The sequence below is a fragment of the Triticum dicoccoides genome, chromosome 7B (assembly GCF_002162155.2).
Source record: "Triticum dicoccoides isolate Atlit2015 ecotype Zavitan chromosome 7B, WEW_v2.0, whole genome shotgun sequence".
Lineage (NCBI taxonomy): Eukaryota > Viridiplantae > Streptophyta > Magnoliopsida > Poales > Poaceae > Triticum > Triticum dicoccoides.
In genome coordinates, this window is record NC_041393.1 from 107,895,302 (window position 1) to 107,908,033 (window position 12,732).

A 12,732-nucleotide genomic window follows, 5' to 3' on the forward strand; every position below is an offset into this window, starting at 1 on the left:
CGAGCTCTTCAAAACTAGACACGGTATGGAAATGTTTTGATGATTTATTTCAAAAGCAACTTTATAGTTAGATGAGGCAACTTTAGAGCTAAACAGAAGCAACTTTCTTGCACCATGTGTAATAGTGAATTTACCTAGTAAGTATATTGTAGAACCATGACGACAACTTTTTACCTTATATAGGCAACTGAGCATCATCGGTTGGCAATTTTGAAATTACATGGAGGCAAATGTTAGCACTAAATGAGCCAACTTATGTTATGAAGGTGCATACAACATATATTATGCACACACGATCATATAATAGCATAGTTATGTTTAAAAAACAGATCAACATTTCTTCTAAGTTGTTTACTATGGTTATCAAGTTGCATGTAGCATATGTGGACTAAATTAGAATTAATGTTAGAAAACAAATAAGGTAGGCAACTTCACTCCATATAAAAGCAACTAGTTACCAATGATAGACAATTAATTAGCAACAGTGAACAACTTTGAAATAGAGGTAGGTAACATCTCATCATTTTTCATAAGCAACATTCCTTCTAAGAGAGGCAACTTTAGTCCTACAAATGGGCAACTTCACTGCATTTTGTCTTCTAGTTAATTTTGTTTAACACTCTCCTAATTCATATTATTGCCACTTCTAAGAATAAATGGTTGATCGTCATGGTAGATAACTATATTAGGACTTTCCCGCAGATTGGTAGTCATATTTGCAAACTAAGAAGTTGTATTTTCATAGCACTAAAGTTGCCTCCGTCGCATATAGAGTTGCTCGTGAAAAAAAATTGTCGAGACATATACCCATATGGATCTAGTTTTGAAGAGCTTGTCGCGGGAAACCCAACAAATAAAACGGATGTGAATTCTGATGTTCGAATCAAAAGTTATGGATTTTTGAAATTTTGTAAATCCAAAATAAATGCTTGTCAGACAAGAACTTGAGGGTATCTACAATGCCCGGCGCTAGTGCCGGACGCCAGGATTAATAACCTGGTCAATTGGTAGTTAGACTAACAAATCCCAGCGCCTTACCTGGCATCGGCGCAAAGGGTGAAGGCGGGCGCTTCGTCTTTTTTTCCCGTCAGTACTTGAGCATGCATGTAGCGATAGGCCTTCCAGCTGGTTTAGCGATTAATTAGCGCCCGTCTGTTAGCGTCCAGCGTTGTGGCAAATAGCGACCCGAAGATCTTTTGATTTTATGATATTATTTTTATTCCTCTAAGCGCCTGCACAAGCGTCTTCCATTGAAGATGCCCTGAGTGATGCATGATAAGCGAGCGTAGCAGGAAAGGGAGACCAACTATTTTCCAAATCGGGTTAAACATATGAGACTCATGGTACGAGAAAAGCTAGTATTTTTTTAATATGGCAAGTCTGCTCAGAATCACCACAGAGCGCACAGGCACTCGCTAGCCGGAGCCGGATCCCCTGACGTACGGCCCCCTGCCGTTGGGCCGCTGACGGGTGGGTCCGGGCCCACACGTCAGTGTGTGGGCCGTACGTCAGACGAGCCGCGTCCTCGCTAGCCAGGTCCGGTTAGTTTTAGCACTATCCATGATTTCTACTATATGAACTGATTAGATACTAACTATATACTACTATATACGACAATAATAAAATATTTGTAGGGGCGATGCTAGGCGCCGGCGCACCGGCCGAAAGTTTCGGCCGGTCCAGCCCCAGCCCTTGGATGCGAGCCCGCGTGGCCACTGGATGCAGCAAAAAAAAAACGATTCGTCCTGGGCTTCTTCTACCTCGGGTTAGATCTGTAGCTCCTGCTCGGTGCCCTTGTCGCCGCGCCTCCAGTCCCCTCTGGTGGCCGTCCTCGTCGCCGGTCTCCGTCCTCGTCGCCGGCTCGCGGCCCTCGCCCCCGGTCGCCGTCCTTGTTGCCGCCAGGTCGCCGTCCTTGCCCCCGATTGCCGATCTCCATTCTTGTTGCCGCCCGGTCGCCGTCCTCGTCGCCCCCGGTCGCCGTCCTTGCCGCTCCTGGTCGCCGGTCTCCGTCCTCGCCGTCACCGTTTTCCAGCAAATCTAATGGCCGGTTCCAGCAAAAATTCTGCGGATGTCACCGCTTGAAGCAAAAAAATCCGCCGGTTCCAGCAAAAAATGAAGCCACTTCCAGCAGAAAAATCCAGTGCGGTTATAGCAAAAACGCGTCGCCGTCGTCGTCGCCAGTTGTAGCTCGCCGTGAAGGGTCGCAACAAAGTGAGTCGCTGGTTGTAGCAAACGATGCCGCTGGTTCCAGCAAAAATGACATCGTCGCAGGTTTCAACATTTTGGTTGAAGCTTTCTCGATCTCTTGTAGAAGCTTTTTCATCTGCGGAATGAAGCCTTTTCATCTGCGGGATGAAGCTTTTTTTTAAACGGTTGCAACTTTTGTAGTGTCTGGTTGAAGATTTTCAATCTCTGGGTTGAAACTTTTTCATCTGCGGGATGAAGCTTTTGTTAAAACGGTTGCAGCTCTTCATGTGTTCCGAGTCTGGTTTGAAGCTTTTTTATTTACTAGATGTAGCGTCTTGCTGCAACAGTAGTAGATTTTTGCTACCACCGGCTATTGAATTTGCTACAACCGGTTCTAACAAAAAAAATCACCGTGGGGTGTAGTCTGCCATGGCTGGGGAGGCTCGAGCGCTGCAAGGTCTGGCGAGGGGCGGCCGGGGCGGATTCCAGGGAGAGGCAGAGGGGCGGATTCTGGGAAGAGGCAGAGGGGTAGTAGTCCGGCGAGGGGCGGCCGCAGGCGCACGAGATCCGGCGAGGGGCGGCCGTAGGCGAACGAGATCCGGCGAGGGGCGGCCGCACGCGAACGACATCCGGTGAGGGGCGGCCGCACGCGGACGACAAGGCGCTCTTCTCTGGCGGCGGCGGTCGAAGGAGCGCGCTGGTCGCCTGGCCGACACGTGGTGCCTGCCGGCGCTGGTGCCCTCCTGTACGTGCGCTGCGCGAGGAAGAGGGAGACCGGCCGAATCGTTCCGCCGGTGCCCCGGCCCCATACGTTTCCCTATTTGTAGCACCCGATCAACTCCTAATCATTCCTATTATTGTTAATTTGGTCATTGTGTAAGACTAAATAGGAAGGTTTTGTCTCTTCAAATGGAAAATATCAGAACATATGTTTCCACATCTAATTAGTAATGAGATTGTACGACTTTGTCAACGCAATTCATAGGATCATCACATATATTAATAGTTTTCATCTTATCTCCCGTCTCTTTTTCATAAAGCCCAGCAAACACATGCTTTAATGTTAGGGAACTTTTAAGAAGTAAGTGAGCATAGAGATACCAGTTACTTTAGAAAACAGACATGGTTATTTAAACGACAAAGACAATGTGCGAACATGCAACTGCGCTTGTCTTAACACAGAGCCACCGTGCAAACCTTGCACGCACCATGCAGACAAACCTTCCTATTGTGATGTTCATGGCGGTGCACCATATTGGAGCAGCGATGTATTTAGATTCATACTAGTTTTATACACAACATGCTATTTAACTAATCTCCGTGAAGCTATCATGATACTTATTTCTTTGCGGACGCATCCATTGTGATGAAGACAAACCAAGCAATGAATCAAGGAAAACTCAGACGGGTGTATCTAGTGACTATGTTGCGCGAGGAAATAGGAAGTGCTTGCCTAACTGTTAGGACAAACCGAGGAGTTGTGAGCAGACCTCCTAGACTTAAGTTGGAGAAGAGCCCAAGCCATCGCCGTCGTCGTCGTCATAGCAGAGAGGCCAGCACAGGCGCTCGAGTAGCGTTAGCCCTAGTTGTGCTCTCCCCGACCTGATCTCCACGAGGCATCCAAAGAGCGTACATGCGAAGACTTGGAATTGAATGCCTTGAGATTACTACATCAAAGAACAAATATCTATTTGCACGATAAACATACACCTTATTTTTGTAACACCGGTCCAGAGATAAAATTCACACAATTTTCATATTTATTTGGCTTGCAACTCAATGATAGGAATACACGTGTAATTTTAAAATGAAAAAAATGCATGCCAATGCTACAGTCAACTCCAAACTCACCATAAATCATATAATTATTGATTACAACGATCAATTTGATTATATTTTCAAGAGATTATTTATGAAAGCAAAACAACAAACCAAGTGATATGGTAGATGTCAGATCCATTGGTGCAGGAGTTGACTCGGTGTCCAGTCATGGGTGTTCAGATTGATTTGTATTGGTCATGTATGGGTGCTAGTTGATTGCGTCAACACTTGAACATGCATGTATAGGCAGGATTGATCCGTCCCGTATGACATGCCCCCATGATCGCGTCGGTGTTCACGGTGCGCGCCTGTCCCTGCCGGTCTTAACGATGCATGTAGTGTGTGCCTCTGGCCCGTGTGTGTGCGCAGTGCCTCCGGCCATCAGCGCTGGATATGCTCGTCTCTGCCCGACTAAGAGCAACTCTAGCAGATCCCGTAAAAGGCCCCGACCCATAAAATAATCGTCAAAATGCGGGTCGGTATGGAATATCCCGCTCAAACAGACCCTGCAAACGTGGCCGGCCTGCAAATTTTTTTGAGGGGCGCGGCAAAAATTCGGCCCCAACCCGCGTATTCCCTGGTTTTCGCCTCGCCCCTGCGGTGCCCCGTATCGCAGTGAAGCAATTGGCGGGAGGGAGATTTCAGCCCGCGCCCCTTTCCCCACCTCCTTCCACCGCCGCCCGCCATAGGTTCCGCCCGTCCGCCGCCGCCGATTCCGGCTAAATCTGCGGGCGGAATCGCGCCGTCGGGGTGTCCTTGACCCTTCACCACCGCTAGGCCGCACCGCACCCGCGGATCCGGCGAGAAGAGCCACCCCTCGTCGTTGTCACCGCCAGGGATCGACCGCCTTGGAGACGCCCCTCGTCGCCGCCGGTTAGTGTTTTTTTGTGCGTCTTGTCGATGGAATTGAGCCCGGTTGGTTGATGCGGCGTGCGCTTCTCGTTCATGTAGATGGAATTGAGCCTGTGCGAGAAATTTCCGCTCTCCGATTTGTCCGATTCAGACGACTCGGATGTTGAGATGACGCTCTCAAACTTTCGGCAGCAAACATTGGTGATGGCTCTTGCCGTCAAGGAGCATGAAGACGAGAACTGCAAGAGGCGGCGAGGATCGACCGTCGGGCGTCTTTGCATCCCTCGGAATCGCCATCTCAGGAACAAGATGTTGATGCAAGACTATTTCGCGAAAATCCAACCTATCCACCGCACCTCTTCCGGAGAAGGTACCGAATGCGTCGATCCCTCTTTGTGAGAATTGTTCAAGCTTGCAAGGCCAATTGTCGGTATTTTACTCAATGAAAAAATGTTGCGGGCTTGAAGGGATTTAGTGCATATCAAAAAATCTCGGCAGCTATGCGGGTGATTGCGTATGGCGTTCAGGCTGATTATGCCAATGAGTATCTTCACATTGGTGAAGATACAACAATTGAGTCGGTGCGTAGATTTGCCGAAGTGATCGTCCGTGTCTTTGGTCCTGAATATCTTCGGGCACCGAACGAGGATGACACAAAAAAAAATGATGACATCTAATGAAAGGAGAGGTTGGCCTGGCATGCTAGGTAGCATTGATTGTATGCAGCGGACATGGAAAAATTGACCAAAGGCATGGCAGGGAATGTATTGTGGCAAGTCTCGTGATGCAACAATTATGCTAGAGGCCATAACATCTGAGTATTTATGGATTTGGCATTACTTCTTTGGTATGCCGGGCACTTTCAATGATATCAATGTGTTGCAACGGTCTAATTTGTTTGCTAGGCTTGCTAGTGGTGATGCTCCTGCCTGCAACTACACTATCAATGGGCATGAATACACAAAAAGGTACTATCTTGCAGATGGTATATATCCTCCTTGATGCACATTTGTCAAGAGCATCAAAGAACCCAAAACTAAAAAAACAATGTGAGTTCCCAAGAGTGCAAGAGGCAGCCCGAAAAGACATTGAAAAATCATTCAGAGTTTTGCAATCTAGGTTTGCCATTGTTCGTGGTCCTGCTCCGTTTTGGGACATGCAGACCTTGAAGAACATCATGACATGCTGTGTTATTCTTCACAACATGATTCTCGAAGATGAGAGAGGCACGAACTTGGAATTCTTCTACGACAATGTGGGCAGCCGTGTCAAACCAACTAAAGACCCTAACCGCATTAGACCTTTTCTTCAAACATACAAGGGGATTGAAAATGCAAACACCCACTTTCAGCTTCAGGAGGGTCTCATTGAGCACCATTGGCACATGGCTGGACAGTAACAAACTCATTTTCCATTCATTTGTATTTGTATTTGTATTCGGGACAAGTTTTGCATTGCATTATTTATATTTGTATTCAGTGATTTGAATAATTATTTGTAATATGGATGATTGTTGTATTGTGTTGGTATTGATAATTATGGAATGGTATGTTGGAAATATGCCCTGGAGGCAATAATAAAATGGTTATTATTATATTTCCTTGTCTATGATAATTGTTTATTATCCATGCTAGAATTGTATTGATAGGAAACTCAGATACATGTGTGGATACATAGACAACACCATGTCCCTAGTAAGCCTCTAGTTGACTAGCTCGTTGATCAATAGATGGTTATGGTTTCCTGACCATGGACATCGGATGTCGTTGATAACGGAATCCAATCATTAGGAGAATGATGTGATGGACAAGACCCAATCCTAAGCCTAGCACAAGATCGTGTAGTTCATATGCTAAAGCTTTTCTAAATGTCAAGTATCTTTTCCTTAGACCATGAGATTGTGCAACTTCCGGATACCGTAGGAATGCTTTGGGTGTACCAAACGTCACAACGTAACTGGGTGGCTATAAAGGTGCACTACAGGTATCTCCGAAAGTGTCTGTTGGGTTGGCACGAATCGAGACTGAGATTTGTCACTCCGTGTGACGGAGAGGTATCTCTGGGCCCACTCAGTAGGACATCATCATAATGTGCACAATGTGATCAAGGAGTTGATCACGGGATGATGTGTTACGGAACGAGTAAAGAGACTTGCCGGTAACGAGATTGAACAAGGTATCGGGATACCAACGATCGAATCTTGGGCAAGTACTATACCGCTAGACAAAGGGAATTCTATACAGGATTGATTAAATCCTTGACATCGTGGTTCATCCAATGAGATCATCGTGGAACATGTGGGAGCCAACATGGGTATCCAGATCCCGCTGTTGGTTATTGGCCGGAGAGTTGTCTCGGTCATGTCTGCATGGTTCCCGAACCCGTAGGGTCTACACATTTAAGGTTCGATGACGCTAGGGTTATAGGGAATAGATATACGTGGTTACCGAATATTGTTCGGAGTCCTGGATGAGATCCCGGACGTTACGAGGAGTTCCAGAATGGTCCAGAGGTAAAGATTTATATATGAAAGTCCTGTTTTGGTCACCGGAAAAGTTTCGGGTGCTATCGGTAATGTACCGGGACCATCGGGAGGGTCCCAGGGGTCCACCAGGTGGGGCCATCGGCCCCAGAGGGCTGTGTGGGCCAAGTGTGGGAGGGGACCAGCCCCAGGTGGGCTGGTGCACCCCCCCACCAGGGCCCAAGGCGCCTAGGGTTGAAAACCCTAGGGGGAGGAGGCGCCTCCACCTTGCTTGGGGGGCAAGGCACCCCTCCTGGCCGCCGCCCCTCCCCTCTAGATGGGATCTGGAGGGGGCCGGCCCCCTCTCCCCTTCCCCTGTAAATAGTGGGGGCTTTGGGGCTGCCAATGACAAGAGTTTTCACCTCTCCTGGCGCAGCCCTACCCCTCTCCCTCCTCGTCTCTCGCAGTGCTTGGCGAAGCCCTGCTGGAGTGCCACGCTCCTCCATCACCACCACGCCGTTGTGCTGCTGCTGGACGGAGTCTTCCCCAACCTCTCCCTCTCTCCTTGGTGGATCAAGGCATGGGATACGTCACCGAGCTGCACGTGTGTTGAATGCGGAGGTGCCGTCCGTTCGGCACTAGGATCTTCGGTGATTTGGATCACGACGAGTACGACTCCCTCAACCCCGTTCTCTTGAACGCTTCCGCTTAGCGATCTACAAGGGTATGTAGATGCACTTCCCTTCCCCTCGTTGCTAGATTACTCCGTAGATTGATCTTGGTGATGCGTAGAAAATTTTGAATTTCTGCTACGTTCCCCAACATGGTATTCATACTTTTGCGGACCGATGGAATGCGGGATGCAGCGTCGCAAGAGCAGACCCGTAAAAAAGTATATTCCGCTAATATCTTTTTATACGGGTTCGTTTGGGGATCTGCCTCTGCGGCCGTCCGTGCCGATCCGCAAAGACGTTTTTCTGCAAACTGCAAATGCGTTTTGTGGGGTCTGCTAGAGTTGCTCTAAGAGACGCAGCGCAGGGCATGGTGTGCGGCCACCAGATTGCATCTAGGGAAATTCACATCCAACAACGAGGAGACGATGGGGGCATTAGGTTAGAGGATGGGTGGGAATCAGAGGATTGGTGACTAGGAAGCAACGCTAGAATTACAGGTAGATGTATTAAAAAAATCTTTGATTAGTACCCACGAACTCAGGGGAGATGATGGGCGGGGTTAGGTTAGAGGATGTGGGAATACGGTAGCAATGCAAGAAATTTAGATTAGATCTGAACTACTATAAAGGACCGGGTAAATCAACTATTTCTATTGTTTTATATTTGTATGATTAATATGAGTTAATCTACACCACTATAACTCGGACCTACGGATGAGCGGCTCGAGTCTCTCTTTCTCTCTCTCTCTCTCTCTCTCTCTCTATATATATATATATATATATATATATATATATATATATATATATATATATATATATATAACGTGGTAATTTCTATCTATACTTACATTAATTAGAGACTCCTTAAAAATTACCATGATAATCAGTAAATACGAGCCGCTCATCCGGTGAATCCTAGCATGGGAACAGAAGTGTCGCAACCGTAGCGTAGTGGGCATGCCGGAGTAGTCGGTTGCTTTGACTTGTGGTGGATATAGATATAGATATAGATATAGATATAGATAGAACTATAGATTTTGAAAATGCATTATTTTATATGGCCGCCCAACGCAGGCCACACCACCGATCCACCACAAGTCAAAGCAACCGACTACTCCAGCATGCTCACTATGCTACGGTTGCGGCACCTCTGTTCCCATGCTAGGATCCACATCCTCCATTTTCTAGAAATGCCCGCCAAAATCCAGAAATTCATTTTGGCTCTCGGGAGCACATTTCAAAAGTAATTTTTCAAATGTCAAAAAAAATCTAGAAATTTTTTGTGTGTGATCTTAGTCACATCCAAATGCTACCTGCAAATTTGGAGGCCAAATGGTTAAACATTTTTGCTTGTGCAAAAAACAAAAACAAAGCGAAGAACAAATGTCAACTCAATTTTGTTTTTTTACCGACGAAACACCGCTGCTCCTTTTTGCATGAAATTTGTCGAGCATGCTTGCAACACTAACATGAACGTCTATTAAAATTTTCAGATTTTTTAAATTTGTTTTACATTTTTTTGAATTTGTTGTTCATCCGGGAGCATATGCTCCCGGGAGCCAAAACGCCCCTCCGGCCAAAATCACGCTAGTACAATATTGGAACATGTTTTATCTTTCTTTCAAAAAGCAGTCCAGGAACAATAAATTCAAAGTTGATGCAAGACAATGTGGTCAAAGTCATTAACAAGCGGAATACAAAACAGAGACAACTACCACATAACCATTACAAGATAATTTATTTTTTGTGAAAAAACAAGATATGAATTTAACACCTATGATTAAGACAAAATCTTCCGCAACAAATAGACAACATGAAGTAGCATTTGATCTTCAGTTCTTTTTTATGGAGCACTTTAAGTAAACAAGGTGATTAATCTGGCCATTAAGATTCTTACATATGTTACATTTTACTGGTATGGCCAGGACTGATGAGTCATACAGGGGAATGTACCCACTGAAAGAAAAAAAAAGAAAGAAAAAATTGGTGAGGGGCAGCTTAACTTGCAGATGCAGTGCCTCCCAAACCCATGCAACAAAGGTAAACTAAAAGCGGGAACTAGATATAGGCGAGGGTTATTACATGCATGGAATACGATATAACCAAATTAGCTAACAAACTACTTAATTGAACATGCTGAAGCTTCTTGATAAATCAGTGCCAGCAGCAGCCGCTGATGTGGCAGTCTGTGACTGTGCTACACTCTTGCGCGCATCGCTGACGATGACGACGATGATGATCGCCGGCGCTTCCACTGCACCAAGCGGTGAAGGAACTCCATAACCTGACGGAAACAAGGAGAAATTAATACTATGTAAGTTAAATCACCGATGACTAGACTAAGACTAGACTAAGCAGGGATCTGCATCATGATATATGTATGTATATACACCTCAGTGGGGTCCTGAAGAGAGTAGGAGGCGTCGGTCTCCCTAGGGCACTTGGAGACAAGGATGCCCAGGCCATGACCTCTCTTTCTCAGCATCTAGTTGACATCAACAAAATCAAAAGATAAACAAGCAGCCAAAACAAATGAAATCACTAGGTTCGTAGCTAGTATGCATATATATGTACAAAACTAGAAATGAAATCAGTTGGACGCGACGTGTGTTAATTTAATCTGTGCACCTTGAAAGCATCCTCGTCAGTGCGGTCGTCCCCGAGGTACAGCGGCAGGACGTCGCTGCGTCCGTCGAATCCTAGAGACGACAGCAGCAGATTTTATATGCAACCCGTCATTTTATCCGACGAGGACGAAGACGACGCAGCAGGCAGGGTGGCGGTGGCACTTACCCAGAGATTGGAGCAAGAACTCCACGGCCTTGCCCTTGTCCCACATGATGGACGGCCGGATCTCCAGGACCTACGCCCAGTAGATTCAATATTCACAGGCTCAGTGAGCAAAATGTTAAATAACATGATTTATTAAGCGCTACTAGTAATTAACTCCATGATCGATCCATGGCCAATCAACCAACCTTTCTGCCTTCGTTGAGCCTGAGATCGGGGTAGTCCCGGAGCACCTCCTTGACTTGCTCGGCCAATGGACTCCATCTCTGCAGAGGGGATCGGAGCAGTTGAGATCGATGAGGATCTCTCTCATTAACTTAGAACCTTCTTGTTTGACTTGGATTGTTGCTGATTAATTTGATTGGTGAGCTCTCTGATTACCTTTTCATCTACGCATCGGAAGTGCACGGACAGGCAGAACTTGTTGTTCTCCACCCTGGCCCCCGGCGTGGTCTTGGTCTTCTCCACCAGAGCCTCGTAGACCTGGCACCCAAACCAAAAATAAAACGAAATTAGTACATGCGCCGTTGGTAAGTTCCTCATGGCTCAACTAACTAACAAAAGTCTCGTGTACCTCGGCGATGACCGGGAGGAACTCGCGAGCAGGTTGCAGGAGCACCTCCTCCGCCTGCAAATAGGGGGGAATAATTGATGGAATCAGGCACAAATGATTGGAGAGGAATGGGCCATGCATGGCGAGTTAGATTCTTGCGTGACGGGGAGATGCTGGAGAGAGATGGCTTACGTTGGAGCCTGGGCCCTTGATGTCCATGCCGTGGCTGCCCGCGTAGTAGAGCTCCGAGAGGCCCACGAAGTTGCACACCTTCTCCACGCACCGGCCGGTGACGATCGCCGCCGGGAAGTGCTGCGCAACGCCGCGCACCGCCTCCCGCATCTAGATCATTAAGGGCATGGTCGGCGATGTGAGCGTTGCTTGAAGTCGTTACTCGTTAGCTAGGCTGATTATCGCGGTCTCTTCTTACCTCGCCGCTGATGAACGCTGTGTCGGGGTCGGCGACGATGGGCGAGAGCGTGCCGTCGTAGTCCAGGAACACGACCACCTGCTTCCCCTTGGCGGCGGCCGCGATCTGCTCGAAGCTAGCCAGAGCCGACGGGTGCTTCCTCTGCACGCGCCAACCAAGAAAAAAGTAAACGTAAATCAATCATCAGTTCATCACAAATGGATGGAAAACATCAAACAGCCCGGCCGGCGCGCTCTCGCGGCAATGCGTGGGCACGCGCGCCTCGCCAAACCAGCCGGCAAACTCACAGTCCACGCGGCGTACTCGTCGACGGCTGGGGAGCGAGGCGGGGAAGACGCCCGCATGGCCTGGAAGACCCAGCTTGTGGCGCAGGGTGACCCGGCGCGGAACTCGTCGTCGACGGCGGAGCGGCGCCGCAGGGAGGTCGACGCGGCGCCGCGGCACGCGAAGATCGCGCGGTTGGAGGAGCCCGGCATGGCCGCGGCCGCCGCTATGCCGTCCATGTCCGGGCGGAGCACCACGTCCTGGTTCGCCATGGCGCACGCAAACAACCACACGTGTGCTCACGACACGCGCCTCCCGCTGCGTGAGAGTGGTGCCCAGTAGTGACAGTGGGGAATAGTTCACCGAGGACGAGGGGACCGGACCGGTTTTTCCTGGGTGAGGAAGCCAATGGCGAAGTGTCGGTACTTATAAAGGCGGAGCGGCGTTGGGTCGGCATCCATACTAGTGGAACTACCGCGTTTTTCTAACCGGAGTGGACATGTGTCGTTTTCTCATTCACAAACGTAGGGTGCACAATTATATGAACAGTTAACATTCTGAAAAATTAATTGACGACTCTAGATTAAGATTCAAGAATAACATTGTTGTTTTTGTCCTGCAAAATACTTTCAAGTTATATGTACACCCTTTTACTATATTCATATAGAAGTTCAAATCAAAGTGGTGCTATGGAGGCTGTG

General features: G+C 47.7%; 1 protein-coding gene across 1 annotated transcript; it reads right to left on the reverse strand.

The window, feature by feature from the left end:
• Positions 1 to 9,920: 9,920 nt before the first annotated feature.
• LOC119338878 (probable trehalose-phosphate phosphatase 8) lies at positions 9,921 to 12,393 on the reverse strand. The gene is made up of 10 exons (XM_037611088.1): positions 12,055 to 12,393; positions 11,768 to 11,908; positions 11,530 to 11,679; positions 11,359 to 11,412; positions 11,166 to 11,267; positions 10,973 to 11,050; positions 10,788 to 10,857; positions 10,623 to 10,693; positions 10,387 to 10,479; positions 9,921 to 10,278 (listed from the first exon to the last, which is right to left on the reverse strand). The coding sequence occupies exons 1-10, from the start codon at positions 12,301 to 12,303 to the stop codon at positions 10,192 to 10,194; spliced, it is 1,095 nt and encodes a 364-aa protein (XP_037466985.1). The 5' UTR covers positions 12,304 to 12,393; the 3' UTR covers positions 9,921 to 10,191.
• Positions 12,394 to 12,732: the final 339 nt, after the last annotated feature.